General features: G+C 42.5%; 2 protein-coding genes across 4 annotated transcripts in view; one reads left to right on the forward strand and one right to left on the reverse strand.

Moving 5' to 3' along the window:
* Nucleotides 1-54: 54 nt before the first annotated feature.
* On the forward strand, nucleotides 55-1,065 carry LEAP2 (liver enriched antimicrobial peptide 2). The gene is made up of 3 exons (XM_045183948.2): nucleotides 55-200; nucleotides 389-528; nucleotides 791-1,065. The coding sequence occupies exons 1-3, from the start codon at nucleotides 144-146 to the stop codon at nucleotides 825-827; spliced, it is 234 nt and encodes a 77-aa protein (XP_045039883.1). The 5' UTR covers nucleotides 55-143; the 3' UTR covers nucleotides 828-1,065.
* Nucleotides 1,066-1,669: 604 nt separating this feature from the next.
* The window catches only part of AFF4 (ALF transcription elongation factor 4), a 92,221-nt gene continuing 67,961 nt past the window's right edge, over nucleotides 1,670-25,929 (reverse strand). For all 3 annotated transcript variants that reach the window (XM_053913224.1, XM_053913225.1, XM_024575310.4), the window contains 12 exons: nucleotides 25,674-25,836; nucleotides 24,104-25,021; nucleotides 20,666-20,754; nucleotides 19,816-20,056; nucleotides 15,777-15,871; nucleotides 15,105-15,168; nucleotides 14,853-14,989; nucleotides 13,956-14,027; nucleotides 12,739-12,832; nucleotides 11,839-11,882; nucleotides 10,446-10,666; nucleotides 1,670-7,414 (listed from right to left, as the gene is read on the reverse strand). In XM_053913224.1, the coding sequence (XP_053769199.1) occupies nucleotides 7,287-7,414; nucleotides 10,446-10,666; nucleotides 11,839-11,882; nucleotides 12,739-12,832; nucleotides 13,956-14,027; nucleotides 14,853-14,989; nucleotides 15,105-15,168; nucleotides 15,777-15,871; nucleotides 19,816-20,056; nucleotides 20,666-20,754; nucleotides 24,104-25,021; nucleotides 25,674-25,836 (2,266 nt within the window). In that variant the 3' untranslated portion in view covers nucleotides 1,670-7,286. The remainder of the gene's footprint in view (nucleotides 7,415-10,445; nucleotides 10,667-11,838; nucleotides 11,883-12,738; nucleotides 12,833-13,955; nucleotides 14,028-14,852; nucleotides 14,990-15,104; nucleotides 15,169-15,776; nucleotides 15,872-19,815; nucleotides 20,057-20,665; nucleotides 20,755-24,103; nucleotides 25,022-25,673; nucleotides 25,837-25,929) is intronic.

The following is a 25,929-nucleotide window of genomic DNA, read 5'->3' on the forward strand; positions in this document are numbered from 1 at the left end:
TAGACATTAACTTATTAAATCAACCCCGATTGCAAAAATAAACTTTGCCCTGTCTCACCTGGCAACCATGAGAGGCAGATTTCAGTCTATAAAAGGAAGTGGCAACTGTCCCTGGTTTTCAAGCTCCCGCATCCGCCATCAAGATGTGGCGCCCCAAACTCTTCGCAGTGCTCATGGTCTGCCTGCTGTTGCTGGGCCAGGTGAGGAAGAGATGTGCGTGAGGATGTGCGGGGATGGCGGTGTGGCACGCAGAACCGCAGCCAGACTCGGTCCCGAGGAACAGTCCCTCTGCCCTCAGTCTACAGCATCCTGGGAGTGACCCCTTTCCAAGGCTGGCAGCAGGGTGTCAACTCCTCCACACCTGAGGGGATCTGTCTTTGTCCTACAGGTAGATGGCTCCCCAGTGTCGGAACTGAGTTCAGCAAAGAGAAGGCTGCGGAGAATGACCCCATTTTGGAGAGGAGTTTCCCTCAGGCCCATTGGCGCCTCCTGCCGGGATGATTCTGAGTGTGTCACCAGGCTGTGCAGGTACCCCTCAAACCCAAGAGCACGGCCGAGCCAGAGGCCTGGGAAGCTGGGCGGAGATGAGCGCACACAGACCTAAGGATAAAGCTGGGATGGAGGGCTTGAGGCTGGGCGTGCTTTGGAGGGTCCCTGAGGAGTTGAGAGCCAAGGACAGCCACCCCACCACAGGTGCCATGGAAGAGCGGTGCCTTCCCTAGGATTGAATAGAGTGGCCAGAGGGAGGAAATGGCTACCGTTGTCTTAAAAACCCTTCGTTTTCCCTCAGAAAGAGACGCTGTTCCCTGAGCGTGGCCCAGGAGTGACGCACAAACCGGGGGAAGACAGCACTCACAATGCTCCGTTCTAGGGAATGTTGACTCGCTGCATACCAGCTGGGGACACTTGGGTGAAGCAACCTTGTGTTTTTAATATTTAAAGACGGACGTATGCTTCAAATTGGTCTTCGTTTCTTTTTAGTGTTGATATTTTGATGAGCGTATCTAAACTTGTGACTTTAGAGTTTATTTTTCTATGTACACTATTAAAGGTCTCAAATGTGAACTTTTGGCAGTCTGGAATTTAAGCTCTTGAGGGGAGTAAGGGTTCGCTTTGTGTACTGCAGAAGAAAACAGCTTTGCCTAATAACGCGTTACTTCTCCAACTTGAAAATTAATAGTGAGTAATAATGACAAGCAGTGAAAGTTAACGTTCTTGTTCAAGAAATGACCACAACGGCAGGCTACAGGCAAGCTTAGTAATAGCTGTGTGGTCAGCAAGTGCATAAGCTGTAGCCCTGGATCCCAGCCCTTCACTCCCCGTGAAAGAACTCTTCGGTAAGGTGCCAAAGGTGGGCAGTGTTGGCACCAGCCCCCTGACGACGTGCCCAAGTTTGTCTGCGACTGAACAGAGGCAGAACTGGAAGAGAATCGAGTTGAATAAAACAGTAAAAGCCCAAGGCACCAAGAAGAGCCAAAAGGAGCTGGCTGAGCTTTCTCTTGGGGCAGGGCGAACTCTGACTTACGCACAAGGCCCCAGGGCCAGTGGGGTACAGGCTTTCTGCAATCAGAAAGCGAGACCTGGACTGGGGGGACCAGACTCTGTAGGAAGGGTAGCCCTGGGCCCTGAAACACAAGACAGAAATTACATGAAAAGGGCAGAGTGAGAATTGACAGTGCTTATAAACTTTAATACAGAAAATCTATTTGATGTTTATTAAACTTAGATCTCCAGCTATGGTTTGGCATTATACAAAGCATCTTTAATGACACAGGAGAGTTAAAAAGATCTTTACAAATTGAAATGTGATACCCTTGTCTCCAAATATTTTAATTGCCATAAATTTATTTAAAAATACACATTAAACGCATGTTTGACACTCTAAACTTTCTATAATCTCAATACCACAAAATACATATAATATACTATACAGATGTGGAAAAATCTAGTTAGTATATAATACTTTGCTCACCATTAACAGCTTTATTATGTGAAATGCACATACTGACTTAGAAATCCTAGCTTTTGAACCCCAAAGTACCTCTGAAACTTTAACATATTGCAACAAATAAAAATCACAGTATATAATTGAAATTTTGGTTGAAAATGTCAGATGCCTAAATAGTCTGGAAAAGAGAAATGTAAAGCGAAGATCTGGGTCATGTACAAAACAAAGGCGTCCGGTCAGACACTAACAGTACCTTCTGCAGATCAGCAAGGCTTCTAATTCCTCAGCGGTGCTACCTCCCTCCAAAACCCTCCCCGGATATCAAACCATTATTCACCAAATAACTTTAATTTCAAATAAGATAAAAGGATTTTCAATAAATATATAAGCATTTCCATCCTCCATATACAAAATTTCTTAAAACCATTCAAAACGGAGGTTAGATAGAAATTTTCAGAACTGTGCTTACCAACCCCTCATCTGGTCCTCAAAGCCGGTCGGTGCCTTTTCAGGCACTGCCGCTCGGGCCAACTCTGTTGGTGAGCCCTGCCCCAACCCCCCCAACCCCCCCCACCCCGTACTGTCGAATGCTCATGCCAATGGCTTGCCAGGTGTGCGCGTAAGGTAGTAAAATAGGGACACTTCTGAACAGCAACAACGAACTCAACAGTATGGATAATCGTGGCATTGACTTGAAAGGCAGCAATTCCAGAGAGATACGTATTTTCCAGAGAAGAACAGAGCAGGTAGAAGATTCCAATGGTGAAAAGCTGAAAAGCAACTCCATGTGGAAGCAGGAAGAGGTCAAAACTGAGTGTTACTAGAATTTCTGGGTGGGAGTTTTTTCCCCCATGCTTATTTAGAGAGCGTTTTTGCTTCTTTTTAAAGAGCAGCGATGGAGGCTTAGCCGAGCAGTGGTGGCAAGGAGAGGTCAACACGGACACTCCCAAGAGTCATCTTCACTATGAGAGGACTGTCGGGCTATTCTGTGATGCTTCTAGATCTACACGACTTGGTTTAGACTGAATTCTGATGCCTTATTGTGTGTCCAAATTCTACCAAAAAGAAGAGACTTAGATAGTCTTTCCCTTTTCTGAGACAGTAAGTTCTCTTTAATTAACTATAGGGTTCGACGGAATAGAATCAGCAACTGCTTTACGAACTATTAAAACTGGCTTCCTGTCACTTGCCAGCCTTGTTCTAGGGACTAGGGGTCTAAACCGGATTTCTCCTTTGCTGAGTGGGAGAGAGATGTGCCACCAACACGACCAGTCTGGCCTCTCGTCACCACATACTCCAAGTCATCCCACGCTTAGCTTTTCTACTTATCTTACAGAACGGCGACCTCCAATGAGCAGTATTATTTACCACTGGGAAGAGTCTGCCTCTCCAACACACTGATATATGACATTGAAATGAAATCTATGTTCCACACCGTTAGGGAACATGATTTATAGGAGTATATATATATAGATTTGAAATGCTTTCTCAATTTTCTTAGGTTTTGCTTGTTTTAAAAAAACATCGCCACAATCTGCCTAAAATCAGTCATTCCCAGATGTTCCTGAGACCCAGAAGCAAACTCCTATAATTCAAAATACATGAAGCCGTTTTGTCCAATTAACAACTGGAAAATTAAAATCTTTCCCACCCTGTAAGAGCCCTATTATTCTACAAAAGGGCTCAAATATGTTTTAAAAGTTAATTTACTACAAATCATAGTAATTAAGCTTTAAAGATCTAAAAGGAATACACATTGCACCCCTGAACGTTAAGATTCAAGGTGTCAACAAGAAAGTGTCTTAGATCAATTTAATAAATAATGTGGAAATAGTTGCACTAAGCTAAAATACTAAACACACACGTTTTCGACAAACTAATTTCATGTTCCATACATACATACATACATATATATAAAGCATGTGTACATAGTTTTAAAGTCCAAAGCTGCCCACCCTCACGCCTAGCAGAGGGCACAGCGTGCCTCCCCTCTGCACAGCCAGGCATCACGGACTGGAGAGCCCCCAGCTGCTCTGAAGCCGCAGAGCGCTGCCGGCCTCTGGGGCCAGAACGTTCCTTTAGAACGGGTGCCTTTTGTAGGCGCTTGCTTCGCCACGCAAGCTCATTCAATAAAGGTAATCTCCCGAAGTTTGTCATTAAACACAAAATGATGCTATCTGAGCTAGCTGATTAAACCTTTCTTTAGTTAAAGGAAACGAACAACACTTAAAAACAACAGTGAATCTAACAAAGCCACAGGTGTGTCCTTCAGAGAGCAGCCACGAGCGCCACTGGGGGAGGCCCCTTGGAGCGTGGGCACGGTGCACGCGACTCTGGGTGCCTTTACGTCAGAGAACTGGTGACGGCCAACCTTCTCTGCTCCTCAGCAACTTACAACTGTACACTTATTGGAAGTATTCATTGCTTTTAAAGTCAGTTCTTGGCTACTGGCCCCCCAAAAGGTGGCACTGAGGCAAGAAACGGGCTGAATGCTCCCCAGCAAGGCTGGGCGCAGGCCGGACTGCAGACGCTCGCACGGCCTGGACAGCAGCCCCCTGCAGCCCAGCCCCGGCTGGCGAGGCTACGGTGCCCCAACTTCACCCACTGCAGTCTGTTCCTTGGCTGCCTGTGAAATGTCCAGTGGCGTGGGCTGCTGCCTGCTGGCACACAAGTGTGGTCGTAAAGAGCTGCTATGTCTAGAGTTAGCTATATATTAAGTACAAGTCTCAGACTAAGTTTTAAACCACTTGTCAAATTCAGTTGTAAATGGCTGGAGAACACTGAAGACACCTACTGAGGAAGAAGGAATGGTCACCTGTATCAGAGCCCAAATCAGGTGCTGGAGCCGATAAAGACACAGAACTTCTGAGATGGACTCAGGAGAGGGACTGGTGTTTCCACAGACAATGCATCACCTCAAAAGCTCAATGATTTAGGATGGGACTTGGATTCACTGCCCATTACCATCTGGTGGGAAAAGCCCCCCACAGCTTGAGAAATTCATTCTCTAAGAATTGACACACTTTTAGAGAGTATCTTAAAGCAGCACCAGAAAACATGCAGGAAACTCTGCTTTAACAAAATGCCAGGGTTATGTCAAAAACTCTCCTGCTGCCTCTGAGGACATACAAGGGACCAGAGCACACGGGCCACAGGGTGCCAGAGGTGGCTGCTGCTGACCGTCTAAAGCTCAGGGCACTCTTTCCATCTCTAGGGCATCACTGCGAAAGAGGGAGCCAGGGAAGTCAGAGAAGGCCAGGGCCCACGTCGCCTGGGCCAACAGTGGTGGGTTTCTTCCCGAGTAACTACCACGGTCACTGAGAAGTTGTCCTCTTAAGGAGAACTGTTCCTAAAACACATGAAGATTAAGTTAGAAAGATATCTGAGGCTATTTCTCCAAGGGAAAAAAGGTCAACATACTTGGTAAATATTCTTGAATGATATGCAAAAACAACTTGAGGTACAAAACAGCTAAGAAGCTCTACAGACGTGAGGCCACAGGACAATGGAAGGTCTCTAGCTTCGGAAGTAAGTGTAGAAGAGACGAACACGCAGAGAATCCACTGCACCAGCTGGGCTTGGAGGGTTTTCTATCCCTTCTTTCCCAGCTCGAGCCTTAGCAACCATCTGTAAATAACGGGATAATCCTTTTTTTCTGATTGGAGGGATTCATTTTTGGAATGGGGAGAAGGATGAGCTATTTTTTGAAGCAGCATTATTCAACAGGTTAGACTACATCATGTACCAAAATGTTAGCTTTTCTGGAAGAATCAATCTTTAAGCAACCCTAAAGGAAAAGTTTGAAAGGAGAGAGAATTGAACATTGTTCCTGCAGAAGACCAGCCGCAGGTGTGCGGGGCTCTGGTCCCAGTGTGAGACTTCATCTGTAAACAGTCCAGAGTCTTCACTGAAAGTTAAGATTTATAAGGCACACCAGACGTGATAGGGGCACTAAAAACAAGATAGAGGAAGTATTTCTCACCTTGGACTCCACACTGCACCTTACGGGAAAAGGTACTTGAATGTACAACTCTTACAGAGCTGGCTTTTTAAGCAATACCCCTAACCTCCCCACCCCTTCCCAAGAGAGCTCACATTGAACCAAGTTAGGTACTTTTCTAGTGTGAATTTTCTGATCCCATCAGAAACATGTTTCACTGATGAGGGCCTTCATAATGCAAAGGGACTAATTACAGAACAGGTCTAAAAGGAGAGACTCATCACGTCTCCGTCAGGCATCAGGGCCCTAAGCCGCAGGACAAAAGCATACCACGCTCCAGCGCACCGTGTCTCGGTCACCGCCTGCTCCCAGCGGAGCATCGCCATCTGCTGTGGAGGAGGGTTTTTAAATCAGAATTCTGGAGAGAGATTTCACCCTTTAAACATCACCAGTGAGAAAGGTGCAGGCTGCACCTTTCAAGTCTGCTCACCCTTTGCTCATCCTTCACTCGGTTCCAATCAGGTGCCAAATAATTAGCAACAAAAAGGAACACACGGTCTTAGTAAAATCCATCAAGTTCGAGACTGTGCTCTATGAGCCCTTCGTAGATGCTCCTCCTAGGAAGCCTGCCCGCCCCCGTTTGTAGTGCATCACATGCACGCTGCGGCCGCCTTGCGGGTGTTAGTGTCATCAACACACATTCACAGTTCTGGAAATAATGCACACCAGACCAGACACACTCCACTTTACACCCATGTACAATGCTGTCGTCTCCTACTTAAGTGATTCTCACATGTAGAAGAATATCCTTAATACTAAGTATAAATTCTGCATTAATAAAATTATAGTTAGGTTTTGAAATACGGTCAGGTAGTAGGTATAGAAAGAACACGTCCATATTTTAGATGAACAAACAACCCTTCCCCTTTGAAGAGCTACCAGAGAAGGCGTGACAAGGTAACAAAACTCCCAAAGTGTATAAATAAAAAATGCCTACATTAAATTTATGCTAAATATTTAACAGGATAAATTTATAGGCGGAAATAACTAAGTTTTAAACTAGCCCCAATGTGGGAACTTAAAAAAAATTAAAATAAATAGATTTTCAATGGATTAGTTATGAATTCCAACTGGATTTCCCTCTTATTGCAGCTCACCGAAACCATCCGGTCAATATGCCGCAGATTTAAAAGCATTTACATAATTTTTCACGTGGGGACTACTGAAGGGGTCAACGGACACGGAGGCTCTGGGCTACAAAAACAGTGACGCGTGGACAGGGGAGGAGGACACCAGTCCTCAGTCTGAGAGTCGACTAGGTGGCATGTATGGCAGTTTTCCTTTGTGATGGAACACAGTGTTGTGGAGAAAATCAGAGGCAACGAGAATGTGTTCAGTTCAGGACGCCAGCTTGGCGTCCTGGCGCAGCCAGTGCAGCCCCTGCCGGGTGTAGCGCACCAGGTCGGTCATGATGCTCGCGTTGAAGACGAGAGGGCCCATCACTTTGTCCAGTTCAGCAAAGAATTCTAGAAAACCGAAACACTCGTTAAGCGATGTGCACTCTTTTGGAATCACTGCTTTAAAATGTTTAGTCTAGGCTATAAAATGTACTCACACGCAGTCAAAAAACACACCCTCCTACACTGAAATAACTGTCCGTACCTTAGAACGTAGTCTCTCAAGTTACACTTTTTCCTTAAGTCACAAAACGTTTTCAATGAACTACGTGACGAGGAATTGCGTGTTATACACAGAAGCAGAACTCCACTGATGGAGACTGTAAGGTGTTAAGACGCGGTAAACATTACTGAAACGGACACCTAGTGCCACGGCGCATCACTACTCAAACCTGCCGCCTCCCGTTTGTGTGTGAGCCGCACGTTTCCCTGAACCAGCCCCGGGAGGTCAGACACTCCGAGCAGCTGTGTCCGACCTTTCGGCCCCAGTCACACGCCCTGCAACGCGGGTCAGTCCCACATTTTAGACAGCAGTTTAAAAATATAAGGGATGGAAGTACAAGGATTCTCTGAGGCGCAGGTGAGGCAGGTGTGGGGGAGGGGAAGACAGTACCCTAACACCTGACCCCAATGCAAGGTTGGGAGACGACAGAGGACGCGGACCTCAGACAACAGAGCTGATACACAAAACGGGGACACGGTCACGATAAAGACCGGCGACTCAAACAGGGCGAGCAGTAATCAAACGGTTGAGAAGAAAGGGGTCTTCTTTATAGAATTCCAGCTAAGTAACGAAGGAATATCAAAATATAAAATTTTTGATGCACTTCCTATTTCCTAGTGGAATAATGAATGTAGGTAATGATCACGCACGGATGCTAAAAGCATACATTAAAGTTTAATAGGGAATCTTACATCAAACTGAGTCAGGCTGACGCCATGAAAGAGAATCAATGGTCAGATTTTATAAGCACTGAGAACGAGATAACCACTGCATGCCGTATGCTGTGATGTAACAGAGAACCTAGAGCGCTACCTGTGAAACAGTCTTATCTCAAACAATAAACTTGAGTCTAATCAAGCATCAAGATGAAGCTCTCAGTGTGAAGGAAATAAAGGGGACAGAGAACAGCAAGCTAGATGACACCACGAGAAAGCAAGCAGTCAGAAGCAGAACATGACACAGTCCACGGCCCCGTTTCTCCCCGGCCGTCAACAGCACTGCCACAAAAAAGCAGGAGGGGGAAGTTGCTTAAGAGACTGATCAGTGAATGTTCAGATCCTGTCTAAACCCAATGCAACTGTTAAAAGGGGGTGTGTGTGTGAGACAATGGGGGAATCTGGTGGTAGAAGAGGTGTAAGAGGATATAAAGAAATACTGTTAATTTGGGTGGCTGTGATAAAGCCACAGTGACCATGTTTTTGCAAAGTCTATCACCTGCCCTGGCCAGTGCCGCTCAGTTGGTCAGAGTGCTGTCCCATGAAGCGAAAGGTCGCAGGTTCAATCCCTGCTCAGGGCACAAGCCTAGATTGTGGGTTCAGTCTCCAGTGGGGGTGTGTAGGAAACGCAACTGATCGATGTTTCTCATACTGACGTTTCCCTCTCTCTCCCCCTCCCTTGCCCTCTCTCTAAAATCAATAAGCATGGCCTTGGGTGAGGATAAAAAACAAAAAAAGTCAAGTCTATCGCCTAAAGATGCACGTCAAAGTATTCAGGCAGAATGTCATCATTTGGTATTTGCTTTAAAATACTCCAGGGGAAAAGAGTGGAGGGTGGGGGTGGGGGCGGAGAGATGGAACGTGATGAGCAAAATGTGTTAGTGAAGCCGAAGCTGAGTGAAAGGTACATGGGTTCATTATATCACTCCTTTTCCTTCAATGTTGAAAAGCTGTCATACAAAAAGGAGAAAGAGGGGAGGGGAGGGATGGGAAGGGGGCTGGGGAGAGGAAAGGGCAGAGCAATGGGGAGAGGAGAGGGGAGGAGAGGCTATGAAACTTGCATTAGGAAGAAGAATGGGAAGTAAAGTAGCGGTGACTAAAGAATTTCAGATTTGTGATGGTTTCTGAGCAATACTGACAATATTTAAAATATTATAAACAAAGTAGGTTTTAAAAACACAACTTCATGTTAAATGTTGAGGTACCTCTTCCAACTTTCTTCACCACTATCCCTCTTTAGACACAGGAATCTTTCATTTCATCTGATTATCTGGTAATCAAACGTACTCTGTGACTGACTACTTCAGTTCCTCCACAAAGGGTCTACCTGAACAGATGCTACACACACACGCTAACAACACCTACTAAAATAACATGGTATTTGTACAGTACTTCTCTGTGAGGTCTTTAAGTACTTTATCATTCTCATTGTTCTTAATTTGGGAAATAACAAACTTAAAGTGCAGCGTTTCAGATGATCTAATATTAAAAAATGTTAGAGCCTGGCCAGTAGCTCAGTTGGTCAGAGCGTCATCCAGAAATGCCAAGGTTGCAGGTTCAATCCCCAGTCAAGGCACATATGAGAATCAACCAATGAATGCATGAATAAGTGAAACAACAAATCCATGTTTCTTTCTGTCTCTCCCTTCCTCTTTCTAAAATCAATAAATAAAAAATAAAAAATATGTTTTTAAAATGTTAAGAAATCTATTCATTTTGTAGTATCTTATCACTTAAGTTTCTTGCAATATACCTAAAAATTCAGTATGAACATGCTTTCTTATAATATCTAATATATATAAGATTTCTGGAAGTGATCCTATGCGTACAGCCAATTTTACTGTTAATTATTCTACAACAGAACATGTATTTTATTACTTTTAGTAATATGAGCTGCACTTAATATACCAGAACAAAGGCCTATTTGTCTTAGACCGAAAACTATTTTTAGTTTAGTTTGTGTCAAGAGTATGGTGAATGTTTGACCAAATTCAGACCATTCGATATGACTGCTAAGCAACAGAAATCAGCAAATTGATTGTCATTAACTCTAGACTAGATCATAAACTAAAAATGCAGACCAGGCGCTTACTTAAAACCAGATCATGACACTTGCTTTTAACAAGTCCACCCCTCAGAGTTTCTCCAGAGCCCACCCTACCTTTTTGTTCTTTGGAAAGCTGCTCAGCTTGGTCCCAAATTTCTGTGGCATAGAGGAAGTTCGAAGTGACCTGCACATAGCTGGCTGCCATCTGGTGGATTCTGTGTGGAATGGTCACTGAAGAACCACTTGCTGAAGCACTACTGGCCCCAGAAGAATAATTTCCTGAATTGCCTGGTGACAATTTTGGAGAAACAGGGGAAGGCATCCCAACAGCTTTGCTACAAACAAAGAAACAGGAAGTGTATTTGCACGGATATGGTAAACATGGGGAAATCAAAGTGCTATGGGCTAAGGAAGAGCCCATATGAAGGTTTTTTAAATTTAAAGATTCTTTTAAACTTAGAATAGTTTCCAGAGAACTACAACTTCTTCTAAATAAGTACTTCACTCACTAAAGACCACTGTGAATTATCATTTTATCTGCACGCACTGTTTTAATAAATGGCAACAGAACAAAAGATGGTCTCACTTCCAGCTCAACACACTTTCAATGGGCATATATTTAGGTACTTTTCAGATTGTTTTGTGAAAAGTTGGGTGGAATTATCAATTCAGCACACACAAAAATGTGGGTGGTAGATGGGAACATCCTATTTTGAATTCCATAATTTCTGGTACTTTCCTAATTTAACCAAGTTATTCAGAGCTGACACAGGGGTATAGCTTTCTCAGTGAGCTGCAATCATCTCAAGCTCCTGCCACTTAAATGCTTCTTAGAAAACACATGTTGAAAGCTGGCAGGTTCATTTCCGTAGTATGAAAATTCGTGGAAATGGCCAAGACCATAAAAAAAAAGAAAAATCAAACAGAAGTCGGGAGGAGGAAGCTATTTGTTAAAAATATTTTTATCTGCACTTTTGGCACTACAAATTTGGTTAAGAAACTCCATATGGGCAAAGACAAAATGCCAATTACCAGGAACGTACTAACTGAACAGATAAAACTTAAGAAAAAGGTTTCGCGGTATTTTTCCTCCCTTTGGGAAAGTGACACAGATGGAGGAGAAACCACAATCAGGCCTCTATCATTAAATTCCAGCGTGTCAGGGTTTTAGCAAAGATAAACCCACTGTGGTCAAAACCCAAGTAACTGCAGAAGCAGACTTTCGAGAAGAGTAAAGGTGCCGTAAAAAGCTCACACTTCTGCAGGTGAAATGGCCCCTCCCCTCTAATCTTTGTAATATTATGTTCATTATCCTATTTCAATTTCTAAAAAAGATAAAATATTTTAAACTACTTAATTAGAGATGGTTTTTTAACTATCTTACCAATTTTTTTAAAAGGCTGTCTCATCCTACCACTTTTGGAAATTAAACCTTACCCATTTCCATTTTACATAAAAATAAACAAACTTGTCCCAAATAATATTTTATAGAATAAAACTGACCTACCTTCCCAAACCAGGTGATGGTGCTTGAGAATTATTATAAGAATTCTGTGGAGGAAAAAAAATGTACTTAACAAAAATTAAAAAGAAAAAACACTACTTACAAAGTACTAAATATATTCAAAAGCACTGGGCCAGAACCAATATTAAGATGCTTTATAAATTAAAAAACCCTAAGTGTGTGTGTATGTGTGTGCGTGCGCGTGTAAATATGCAATAGAAATGAGTTATATGTAAGGCCGGGGCATTCCAGAAGGCTTCAGTGAGGCACGAAGAGTCAGTAACACTCAGACCAACGAAGAAGAGGGGAGAGGTGAGTCCCACCCCGTGCAAAGTTTGCAGAAAAGAGAATGTCTGTGGCCCGTAAAGGTTCCCTGGAGCACAGGTTTTTAGATGAACAAGACAGAGACACCGAGGACCTTGCAGGTCAGGGTAGGAAGCTTGGACTTGACCCTCCAGGCAATGATAAGCTACTGCCTGTTCCGAGTCATAATCAGGGCAGGATTTGAGGAAGATTTATGTGTTGCTATTAAAGAAAAAAAATCATAGACATTTTAGAAAACTAGAGTAGGTCTAAGGAAAGAAGGGAGTGAATACAAAAGACCACTTTAAAAGTGTTAATTAGGTTTCATCATAAAGATGGCCTCCATCTTTAAGCGCTGTTGAATACGGCTGCACAGGTTCTAAAATCGGATATATACGTGCATTTGAAAACTTACCAAGAGCCCTCAAAATTACTGGCAGTTTCCAAACAGCAGCTCCACCAGCCTCTCCCCCACCCCCCGCCACCCACCCCTCCGCAGCATGTGAAACAGGAGAGCACTTGAGCACTTTTGGGGAGGGGGCAGAAGACATTACGAACCTGTCCCCCAGGCAAACGGACCCTCCTCTTTGGCACACTAACCTTCAGGTGCTCTGTCAGTGTCTTCGAGTACTTCAGAGCATTTTCCTTCTTCAGTTTGAACAGCCTCAGGTACAGCAACGACTGGCATCTCAGGCTAGTCGGTGGAAAAGGGCAGCTTATTTACAGGACAACACATTCTGGCCTCATCTGCACAGACTACCTTTGCACCACGCAAGCGAACAGAGCCGGCCTGTGTGAGCAGACCTGGGCGTAAGGCCCCCAACACTAACTCCCAGGCAAAACCAAAAGCCGTGCTCTTATTATGGCACACGCCCTAGGGTGCAAAGAAGGGAACGAGACCTAGGACGAGCCTATGTGTTGACATTCAAAAACTAAACCTCACCCACAGGACCCAACATGTAATTGCAACATATAAAAAAAAAATTGCTGAGGAGCAGACTCTAGGTCAAATTATAAGTAATCTAAAATTAAACAAAAACTAGTAAACTCAACTATAAATATTACAACTCTGAGGTAATATATATAAGCTGTAACCCGGCTTTCGAAGGCCCTGTCACTGCCTGAATTCATCAGTCATTGTCCCTTCCCACTGGTCTTCTTTTGGTTCCTCCACAGTGTCCAGTTTCGCTGCATGGTCCAGCCTCTACACGTTCCCTCTACCTAAGGACTGGGTCTCCCTGTACTCTGCTCTTACCACGACACGTACTTCTCTTTCACACGGCTGACCTAATACCTGGGATTATCTGATTAATTTCTGTCCCCCCACACTAGACACCAGACTCTACAACAAAACGGACCACGCCAGCTCTACCCACAGCTGCACTCCCAGCTGTTACACACAGTGCCAGGTACAGTGAATACCTGTAACAAAGGATCTGCCACAGCTCCCTGGAATACAAGCACACAAACTACATCCTTTATTCTGAGCAAGCCAAACTGCTGCTCCCCAAGGAAAGGCATACTCGTGTATGTGAATGGTGAGATACCAAAGGAAGAGCCCAGCAAAGTGACCACTTAAGACAATGCTACTCTACCCTACCAAGGCTTTTGTCAAGAGGGTAGCGGATCAAAGACTGTCAACTATTAAACCCTTTCAGTAGGGATTTCGAGTTATTTCCTACTTTACCTATCGAGAATAGATTTACGCACGGGTTATGGAATGTTGATTCAAGGATAACTTTCAGAAGCACACACACAGGACGATTTATTATGGAAGTGCCTGTCATTCAGGAGAGATCAGAATACACAATGCTTACCAAAGTACTGTGAGTCTTTTATCTGCAGCTGTGGCATCTGGTGCTAAGTAATTCTTTAGCTTCATAGTGTATCTGTGAGTTAAAGTAACAAACAAATGACACAAAGTATTTCAACTTGATCTTCCGACTTTCTTAATCCTCAAAACATTAGAATCTGACCTACATAAAGGCAAAAATACCTGCTGGCATACTAAGTTCTCTTGATGCGAAGACGATAAAGGATTAAGCATTCTCTTTAGCTCTATTACATACAGTCATGTTGCTTAAAGACAGGGACACATTCGTGCCATCAGGCAATTTCATCACTGTGTGAGCATCCAGCGTGTACTTACACAAACTTAGACGGCACAGCCCACCACAGAGCTAGGCTAGACGGCACAGCCCCCAGCCCCCAGCCCCCAGCCCCAGGCCTGCATGCTACTGTACAAAACAACCCGAGAGTAAATCAAGTGCAAGAGAACATGATGCAATTAAGAGGAGTAAACTCGAGACAGACGTATGAAGCAGCTGCCTGTGTCATGTGGCACACTGTCTCACAGTGAACACTTTTTGTGTTAAGTACGAAGAGTGCACTTTAAAATAATGGTAAGAAGTACGTAAACACAGAAACCACCAAGTCCGTGTACTGTATGAAACTGCACGAGACAGGCAGTACAGCAGGTCTGTTTACGCCAGCACCGCCACAGACAGAGCTTTGCGCCACGGCACTACCACGGATCCACTCTGCCAGGGGAGTGAAATTTTTCAGTTCCACCATGACCTTACGGGAGCGTCGTACACGTGGCCTGTCGTGACCGAAAGTTGTTTCACAGCGCGTGCCCGTGTGGTTGTATCAGCCCCTTCCCAGACAGACCAGAGAAATAGCGCTGCCAATGGCGGGGAAGGTTCCCCACTTACCTAATGAGCTCCACCGTCTCTGAATACATAGGGAATGGGGATTTGGACTCCTGAGCGTTTTTCTCTAACGCGTTCCCACATTCAATGAAAGACACCACAGCATCAAGATAGTACACAGCTTTCTCAAACCTGTCGGACTGAAGGAGGGAGGAAAGAGGCGATGAGAGCTGCAGGGATACGCAGGGAAACAGACGCCAGTGAAGACTTAGTTAATCTGATGAATGGGGAACCGTGAGGAGAATGTGTACGTACCAATGCGTCTGCATTGTGCTTTAGCTTTTTTGCTTCTTGTAGATAATGGTCTGCTGAGTAATTTCTGCAATGCAAATTTTTATTTTAAATAATGTGGTAAATATTTTTCATAAAATGATACTAGTTCATTTTAGTCTCTAGCATCCCTTGGTTTTCATGTCTTCGAGTAAAGAAAACGAGCCGTTACTAAGACATTTGATTCAGTTTTTTCTGGTAAATGTTTACATTGGGTTAAGAGCATAAATAGTTTTGGCCAACTCATGGCAAAATTTTCCTACTTAGAAAACAAATCAAGAGCCCTAGTATTAAATACTAACTTACCCAAGATGAGAAAGTTAGCGTAAATAAAAGATTAAATAGGAGAAATAATCTTTTATCAAAACGGAGGGGAAGCCAACATTACCGCCACACGGCTAGGGAAGCCCCGACTTTAAACAGTGCCAGCAGCAGCGGTAGGGTAGACCTGCCACTCATACCCCGCAACGAGAGCCGTGGCGTTAAGTCAAAGGAGCAATACTTGGGGCTAGTGGGTGCCTTTCAAATTAAAATCTAATTATCCTGTAAATCACAATGCAAGTATGAATTCTTCTAGTAACAGAGAAACTAAAGTGAGCTTCTTACATGCCAAATGGTTCGACTTCTCGAATGCATAGAAAACCTTATTAATCTCACCTGTCGTCAAAGGCAAGCTTGGTTCTCCGAGGCTTGGACGCTTCAGGAGTTGGTGTAGATGTAGGACAGTTAGAGGAGCTATTTGAAGCCTTTTCCTGATTAAAAAAAAAAATATATATATATATACATATATATATATATATATATGTTTAAAATTGTGAGGAGATTAAAATTAAACTAAAAATATTTCCTGAGCCACTGACTGGTAAAAAGAAAACAAAACTCTATTTACTTCAGTAATTTTCTTGTTATGAAATTTTTAAAATTCAGATTATCAACATGTTTTTATAGATTGAATCCGTTTTACATAATCAGAATTTCTCATTCTAATATTAGGGGTCTACGAGGTGCCTGGCACTGACCAAGGCACTTGTTAAAACATGATACACGGCGGGGTTCAGCTGGCTGGGTGTCGTCCTGCAAGGTGGAAGATCACCGGTTTGATTCCCCATCAGGGCACGTGCCTGGGTGCAGGCCAGGTCCCCGGCTTGTGCGAGAGGCAACCAATCAGTGTTTCTCTTCCACACTGATGTTTCTCTCCCTCTCTTTCTTCCTCCCTTCCCCTCTATAAAAGCAGCAATAATAACATCTAGCATTTACTATGTACTTGCTGGCCACTCACCAGGCACTGAGTGAGCTAACTACTTAGCACGGCCGCCACCCCTTCGAGCACCCAGTGAAATACGCACTGCTAGGAGGACAGAACAGAAAGCAGGCCCAAGGAGGCTAGGTGACTTGCCCCAAGTTCAAACAACTTTTAAGTGGCATTCCTGGAATTTGGGTTTTAAATCCAGATCTGTCAGATTTCAAAAGGCTAGCCACTTTCTTAAATTTTATTCTGCCTTCTCTCAACGTTGCCCTGTGGGCCAGGGCTGACTGCTTCCCCATCTAGCCCTGTCTTTAACAGAATGAATGTACACTTTCCATAATAAAGCATCCTAAATAAGTAGACTTTCCCCTACAAATGCGTAAATGTTTCAACATCAGAAAACCCAGTAATAAATAATTTTACTACTGGTGCTTAAAATCTACTTAAAAGGAATCATGTAGCCCTTTTCTTTCTTTTCTTGTATGATGAGCTTTTCAGTTCCATTCATTACAGCTTACTTCAAGGAATGAAAATCAAAGTCCTGAGATCCACAAAATCCCAAGCTCTTCACAGTCAAGTGTGCACGTTTACACAATGGCTTCCTGAACATCATGTTGCAATGTAACATTACTAGGACAGCTTTTAGACTTACTGTGCCTAACGTTAGCTTTACTGAAGGAAAACTGAAATTTCTGAAAAATAAAAAATTTTCCAGGTATTTCAATAGACTTCATGATATAAAAGTTATGTCTGAAATATAAAATCACTGTGTGGTGATGGATGTTAACTAGACTTATTGTGGTGATTACGTCAAAAATATACATAATCAAATCACTATGTTGTACACCTGCAACTGATATGTTATGTATAAAGTGTATCTCAATGTGAAAAAAAAGACACAACTACAAAAAAAATCTCATATACTTGTGGAAAACACAGGACAATGAAACATACTTCTTCCAGTAAATAATACTAGAACTGACAAAACATCAGTCAGTGTAGAGAAGGTTTGAAAATGTGGTTAATCTAACTGAGTTTTATAGAGTCCTGTCCCCTGTGAGGTGTACTGTAGAATACACATTTTAATCAAACAAATACAGGATATTTAAAAAACCTCCCATATGCTTTATTCTTATAAAGAATAAAGCACATCTTAGCAAATTTTAAGCTTTACTACCATGCAGACCACTCTCCAGCTGCAACACAACGAAGATAGAAGGACTAACCAAGAGATAACTAGAAAATCTCTGTAGGTTTGGAAACTGAGTAACACACTCTTACATAACTTGTTGGTCAAAGATGAAATGAAAATGAAAATTAGAAAACATTTTAATCTGAGTTATAAAAAAATTATATACCAAACTGTGTGCAATGCAGCTAAAGTAGTATTTAGAGGGAAATATATAGCCTGTTCTTAGTAGAGAAAGAAAAAAGGTTTAAAGAATAATGAGGTATCCATCTCTAAAGGTTAGTAAACAGAACAGCAAAACAAACAAAAAGAATAAAAAGGAAATTATAAAGAGTATAAATTAATGAAATAGAAAACAAAATAAACTACAGAGAATTAACAAAAACAAAGGCTGTTTTTTCTAAAAGACAAGTAAAACTGATAAGCTTCTGCTGAGAATGATGAAGGAAGAAACAGAAGGCACACAGCTGATATTAAGAATGTAAGAGGAATATAAGTAGAGTTGTTGCAGATATTAAAGCACAGTAAAACACTACAATGAACAGCTGGATGCCATTTTCAGAAATTTGAAAATATTAGCAAGTATCTAGAAAAAAATAAAAATTATATGTAATTTTGGTTTGCCTTATTAGTTGATTTTCCTTTAGTTGATATAAGAAATAGCATTATTTCCTAACTACATTAAAGATTTTTCTTTAGCTCTGGCTGGGTAGCTCAGCTGGCTAGAGTATTGTCCTGATGCACTAACACTGTGGGTTCGATCCCAGGTTGAGGCATATACAGCAGGACTCAACCAGCAAATGCACGAATAACTGGAACAACAAATTGATGTTTCTCTCTCTCTCTCTTCCGTTCTCTCTCTCTCTCTCTCTAATCAATAAGAAAAATGAGGAAAAAAATTTTCTTTAATAAACCCATGTATAATTGTTTAAATTTGAAACTGCCAAGACTAATAGTAACACTTTTAACAAGTGGTAAGTGCCATAAGATCTTGAAATTAAAGTGATCAGGGTCTCTATTTTATAGTTTGTCAATAACAACAGAGTACCAAATAATTACATTTGATCCAACAAATATTTCCTGATTACTCATTACGTTCAACACTGGAGAAACTACAAAACACATGAGATACAAATCCCTGCTTTCGAGAAGCTAACAAACCAGTAAGGAAGAGAACAGGCAATGAGTTTTATCTATGAAGTAACAGGAGCCAAATGAGCGGTGAGCTTATTTAATGAGTGCTTAAAAAGCAAAAAAAGATCATAGGTTTCAAGAAGTAAGCATACAGGCCTGAAATCCCTACAGTTAAAGGGAGGAAACGGAGAAGGAGCCAGCGAGCAGGCCGTACAGGTCTGGAGCAGTGAAGGAAGCCCACAGGCCATTTAGGCCCCTGGGGGACACCAGGACCAACTCTCTCAACTCCTACAGATGAGTGCCCAGCTGGAGAGAGAGCCTTCTGTGCATCTCCATTTGAGACGTTCACAATTAAAATCACCTCAATTTAAAAGGCTTAATTACCACACTTAATAAGCATGATTAACTGCCTTCAACAGTCTAATCTTTCAACTCTCAAACCTTTGCTTACTTAAGTTACAAATAATAATCCAGTGAATTATATTCTATAAAATCTAGGCATTTTCTTAACTTTGTCAGAGAGTTTGCTCCCGGTTCAGAACAGTTTAGAAAGCAATGACAATAACCTCGTAAAACAAAATGAGGGCGACAGATCAAAGGTTTTTCAAGGCTGCGCTCATTTCCATCCATATACATAAGAACATTCCCCTACATACGTATGATCATGCTCTAGGAATGATTCCAGTGTTAGCTGAGTTAACCAAATAGCTACAAATAACTACATGAGAATTTTTTCTTCTTCATGAATCGAAGCCAAATGGTTGCTCTGTCACTTTATGTAATATAACTTGCCTGTAAAATCCAATGAAAAAAATTCTGAACCCAATTTCAAACCACAGAGAAGCAACTGGAGCTATTTCTAATTAGATCCTAATCAACTGTTTATCCATAACCAACTTTTCCATCTACGCATGTGGAAGACTAGGCACTTCCAGCTGACTTGCTGCTTCCATGGTCTCAGGTCACTGCAGAAGTTTATTATCAAGTACATAACATTTTGGAGTAAAAATGCATAGGCCTATAAATTTAATGAGATGTTTACAAAATTTTCAAAGCACAGTGTCACCCTGGAAAAGTCACAAGGCAGTAAAATGATTTTCGAAAGACTCAGGCCCCCACTGTCCTACCTTGACCTCCTTAGAGCTGCTGGAAGTCTTCCCTTCCGTTTTCTTCTGCTTTGACGTAGAGCCACTGTTTTTGCTGCTGCCGCTATTCTCCTTGTTGCTGTTATTACTTGACTTTAAGGACGAAGACTGACTAATAGTCCTCTTCCGAGAGCCATGCTCTGTTTTTGGATCTTTTGAAGGAACAGGCCCCGCAGGGGAAGGCAACAAATCCTTTTCTTTTGACACACTCTGCTTGGACGACCTGCCAAACCAAACGGATGCCCTCATTTCTCCGCACAGTCATAGGGGTGACTGAGTCCATTCATTTCCCTCTGACTGCTTTCAGCACAAGTCTGTTTTTCCCTGTAAGATTACTAGGACATATGATTTCTGCAAAACAAAGCTGTAAATTTCATGAGGGCACGCATCCTGTCCGGCTCTTCTCCCCCCATGGTTGTATGCCTGGTGCCTAACCTCTGGCCTGCCACGCAAGTATTCAGCAAATACTGCTCCCCTAACTGAACAAAAAAGACGAGTGGTAAAGGAAGATATTGCTCACAAATTAGCGGTCAGTCTCTTGCAAGTTACAGATAAGCTCGTCACCGAGCCAGAGGGCGGTAAAGCTTTCCTTTAATTTGTATCCTATACTTACCCCAGTCCACTAAAAAAAGAGCAGAGGAAGACTGAACCTTAAATGCTTTCCATCCCTGTTAGCTAAAAGCAAAAGCTCCCACTATTTGGTACATGCATGTGTATATATATATATATGACACACACATGCTAAAAGACATTCTAAGGGCATGTTAGAAAGTACCCAGCAGCAAAGGGCATACATATATTAACATGCATGTAACATGCTTCGGAGACGTACTCTCTGTTGCTGGACGGCTTGTGGCCTGCAGAGTTCTTGTCCTCTGTTTTGGGTTTCTTGCTCTCATTGGCTCGATTATCATCTTCATTCTGGATAAAAAACAGAGAAAGAGCTGCTAGGTTTGAACTTTATTTATCTAATTTTAGTTTCCAGAATTAGGCCCCCACAAATAGTTTATCCCTGATAAACTTCAGCAAGACGACAAATGTGAAGGAAAAGAATTCATTTAACCAACGGTCAGTGAGTTAGGTATTAAGGCTCAGTAGAAATCTCCTGTTTTAGATAAACAGAGCCCAAATATTAAAACAAATTTCCTGTATCTTTTAGATGGCATCTTTTCAGACCAGTGATTTCAGGAAGAGGGAGATGAACCTGTAATTAAGTTATAATTCACATACCATAAAATTCACTCTGCACAAGCACACAGCTCAGAGGCCCCTAGTGTACTCACAACTGTACCACCACCACCACAACCAACTTTAGAGTACTTGCATCACCACAAAGACACCCCGCGCCCATCTGCAGTCACCGCCTACTGTCTCCACCCCCAAACACTAGCAATTATCAATCTGTACAGTCTGTCTTTATGAATTTGCCTACTGTAGACATTTCCTATAAAAGGAATCATATAACATGGGTGGTGTTTTGTGTCTGGCTCCCTTCAGTCAGCACAACATTTTTAGGCTTCATCCACGCTGCAGCAGTACGTCAGTACTTCATCGCCTTTTACAGCTGAATATACTCCACTGTATGGATACACCACATTTTCTTTATCCAACTCAACAGGTGATGGCCATTTAGGTTGCTCTCTACCTTTAAGCTAATAGGAATAGTACAGCTAAGACCATTCAAGTACAAGTTTTTGTGCAGACCTATTTTCATTTCTCTTGGGTCAATACATACCTAGGAGCGTAGGGTCTGGGACATAACACTGTAACTTTCTGAGGATCTGCTAAACTGTTCCAAAGCTGCTACATCGTTTTTAATTCCCCACGGGCACTGCTTGAAAATTCCAATTCCTCATCTTTGACACTCGCTACTGTCCATCTTTTTGACTATAAGCCAAGCCTAACGATCTTCGAAAAACTTTTTTGGCTAAAACAAAACCTATGGGCACGTCTATAGTTGCCAATGCTACTTTTCTGGGTGAATCTAAGTTTTCCTACTTGATATTTGCTTTAAATGTCAGGGCACAGGACTGCAAGAATTTTTAAAACATGCAACACCTGACTATTTAGTCAGAGGCGCTGACCTCTTTTCCCTAAGACTATCAAATAAAAGAATGACAATAGTCAACACCATGATAGCCATTCAGTGTGAATGATACAAAATCATACCTATTTTGTCAGACTGGCAAAATAAAAAATAAAACAACATATTTTTGGTGTGCCGCAGAATTTCTGCAATTAGTTTGTGTGTGCCACAAGATGAAAGTGGTTGAAAATCACCGCCCTACACAAATGATTAAAGATGAACACATGAAAACATGAGAAAAAGGAAACCTACACCCCTCATGACCCTTGGCTGGGTCTCCTGCCATTGTCATCCGCTTTATCTTTAGGAATTGCCCAACACTTAATTTTACCAAAGCCCCAATTTCAAAAATCATCACCAAGTTTCCCGGTGTTATATATTTTATAAAATCACAATCTGACTCACAAGCACTGGTACGGAAAGCTTGGGAGGAATGCACACCAGTGAGGTGTAAGGGAGGAGAGGAGACATGGGACACCACTTTTAGAGGAAGGGGATGTTTTCTAGTAAGTAATATCTTTTTAAACAAAAGAGTAAAAAGGGCATTCATTTTCTCTATTATATTGTAAACATTCAAAAATTATAAAGAACATGTAATACTTGTTAAGCACAAAAGGACCACCCTTTATTCCATACCTTAGTTTTCTAAAGAGCAGAGCCTGTCACACACAAGCTCTGATTTCATGCAATTCTGCAAATTAAGTCCCATATCACACCCAACAATCAAAGGCTGTGGGCTATAGGGCTGGCAGCCCCAAAAGGCTTACGAGTTCAATCAAGCATCCCTCCACCACAGCCATGGAAACTTGTTCGCTACAGCGCTGACATAGTAAGCTTCAGTCTTCTAGAAATTCAAATTTTAAAATTTCTTCAATAAAAAATAAGTAAATAAGGAGACAAGTACTATTCCAGTTTGTCCAAATTACCTCATCATCTGCACACAGTACTGTTGTAAGAGAGGAAAAACCTCTAGTTCACTTCATTTTAAGAAAACACTGTGTTCTTCCTGTCCTACTATGTGACATTCTTAAGGTCAACTGAGATTGGGGTTTTGTTCTGAGACCATCTGGGGTACTTATCTGTTCACCTGCTCACACTTTCAGTCTTTTATACTTATGCTCACATCTATGTATCAAGAAATTACACCATTCTTCCAAACAGATTATTAAAATTCACTTTGCTCTAAAAATTCCTCACTAGCCCCAACCAGTGTGGCTCAGTTGGTTGGGCATCAGCCCACAAAGCAAAAGGTCACTGGTTCAATCCCCAGTCAGGGCACATGCCTGGGGTGCAGGCCAGGTCCCCACTTGGGCACGTGTATGAGAGGCGACTGATTGATGTATCTCTCACACACATGGATGTTTCTCTCCCTCTCTTTCTCCTTCTCTAAAAATAAAATCTTGAACGTAATTTTAAAAATAAATAAAATATAAATTCCTCCCTAGACATGAAAAGATGAAGCTGTTTTTCTCAGACAATGTCAGTCTAAATATAGAAGCAGTTCAGCTCTTTCCATTATGTCTACTATCCTCCAATCATAAACATCTGTGAGTTTTCACATTTCCTGGGTCTAAAAAAAGCTGACAAATATATACACCAACCTTCACTTCTAAATCCGAATTATCTGGGAAGTACTCAGAGATGGGAGCTGGCTGTGTCGGCACATGTTTTCGTTTCTGCACTCGCAGATTCGGGGTCTGACAGGGGCAAAGAGCTGGGGTACAGTTATGGACACGGCATTGGTGAAGTTCTTAAGAACCTGTCAAAGTCGGTGAGTCCATTTTTTAGCTGGAATTAGTAATTTACAAAACGTGACTTGGTCTGAGGATAAGAGAAGTGTGACAACCTGGGGAGTACATACCCCAACTAAAGACATTTCAAACCAAAATGTGAAGATGCTGTGAAGGCCAGTTTGCAACCTCTGCTTCACTCGCACCTCTACACTGGCCGCACCCACTCTGAACAGAAGCACCGGTCGCTGGTGACCTGATCCAAAGCCATGCTGCTCTACGAAAGGAGACGGGGACAGGCACAGTGGTCCTCAGGAGACCGTTCTGTCTGCAGCCTCCGCTGGGCCTTGGGCTCACTCTCTATTTCCCTCATAGCTGTGACTCTGAGATTTCCACTGCATTTCAGAATCTGATGTTTAAAAGAACGAAAACAACAACAAAACCTTTTACAAACCTTATGTTTCCTCTTGCCTTTGTTGGAAACTTTTTCTGAGGCTTGTTTCTGAGCCTCTCTCGTGTGCTTCTCTGGCACATTTTTCTTCTCCCCTTTGGGTGGCTCCGTTTCTTTGTAAGGCTTTCCTGGTATTCTAGTCAAGAGATTCAGGTCAATCTTCACAATAAGTGGGTACCTGTCATCAGGCTCACTGAGGGGTGAGAGAAGTTCCTTCTCTTCCATAGGAGAGAACATTCGTTGCCGAAAAAAGCTATCTTCTTCCTCCACGGAGGAGGGTTTAACGGGAGTCCTGTTACTCTCAGGGTACTTAGGAGTCTGTGAGGAAGGAGGAAGGCTCTCGCTTTCATCCGAATCTGAGGATGAGGTATCTGTTTCTATGATTTCCCTTGATTTCTGGGAAGATTTACTTGTTGACTTGTATTTCTTTTTCTCTGCGGAAGGGCGCGGGGAAGATTTGGACTCCTTTTTTATGTTGGGTTTCCGAGAGCCTTTGGTGGCCGCTTTGTGTCGGCTGGAGGGCATGCTGGTAGCCATGTCTACAGGGGTTTCACTTTCTATCTTTAAACCTCCGCGCGGCTCTTCCGCAGCTGCCTTCTCCGCCTTTTTGGGCTGCTTTTTGCCTACAGTTCTTCTCTGCGTCGTGCTGTCACTCTGCGCAGGAGACTTCTGCCTCCCACGTCCACCTTCTGACCCCTTCTGGACAGTTTTGGAGTCCCGTCCGGGGGTAGCAGAACTCGTTTCTTTCAGTCCACCCGGATCAGTGTAGCTATTCCCAGCGCCCTGTTCTCGGCCTTCCTTTTTATAGCCTTGAGATGAGGGGATGTTGCTGTCCACGGAAGAAGCTGGTGACACTTTATGTGGGTTCACTTTATTTAACCAATTATCAAGTTGCCATTTGTTTGTTGGTGGTGGTTCAGGCTGAAAGACAGAGAAGTACACTTTTATCAATATTGTAGCTTCTCCCTCCTTTACAGTCTCAGGAAGAGGAAAAATACAATGTCTAAGGTATTTGTTTTTCATAGTTCTGCCTGAACTAAGGCAAAGGGCTGAATATTGACTATAAGGTCTGATCAGCTGAATGAGAAAATAAGCTTAATGTTATATAGATGGCCTTTAAATATTAAATATTCCTTTCAGCAATCTATTTTCAAAGGCAAAATTTGAAAGACCATATAGGATCCAGAAAGTAAACAAATGATATAGGTACCAAGAGAGATTTTTAATCACATTTTATCAACCTACAGTAAAATTATATCGGAAGACTTTTTAGCCACAATAACTACATAATGTGAATGACCACATTAAGATATAAAATAGGGCCCAAACAAAAAAAAATCCAGTATTTTTATGACCTGAAATATGACCTCAAGTATTTCCTAATATAGACTGTGTTCAAATAACAAGGAAACCGAAGTACCTAGGTGCCCTCCAAGATATATAGTTCAAGTTTTCATTCTGTCAAAATATGCACCCTTCTTTCCTTCACCTTTTGTATTTGAATCAGGTTTCACCTGGCCATCACCAGGGGCCGTAAGAGGGCCCAGGGAAGGTGCCCCTGCCTCCCTCTCACCTCCGGAGATGCACTCTGGGAGGGCTCGTTGGCCTCGCTGTCACTGGAACTACTTTCGCTCTCTGAGTCCGATCCAGAGCTGCTTTCAGACCCGCTGTGGCTGCTAGAATCATCCCTGGAGTTATCTGCTCCTTCACTATTATGGTGTGAAGGTTCAGAGTTACTAAAAGAGATAAAACATGTAAGCGACCAAAAGGTTTTTCTTTTCTTGTTTTTAAACAATGACAACAGCAAAACATTCAAATCTGCCAACCAA

This window comes from Desmodus rotundus, chromosome 10, assembly GCF_022682495.2.
Source record: "Desmodus rotundus isolate HL8 chromosome 10, HLdesRot8A.1, whole genome shotgun sequence".
Classification (NCBI taxonomy): Eukaryota; Metazoa; Chordata; class Mammalia; order Chiroptera; family Phyllostomidae; genus Desmodus; species Desmodus rotundus.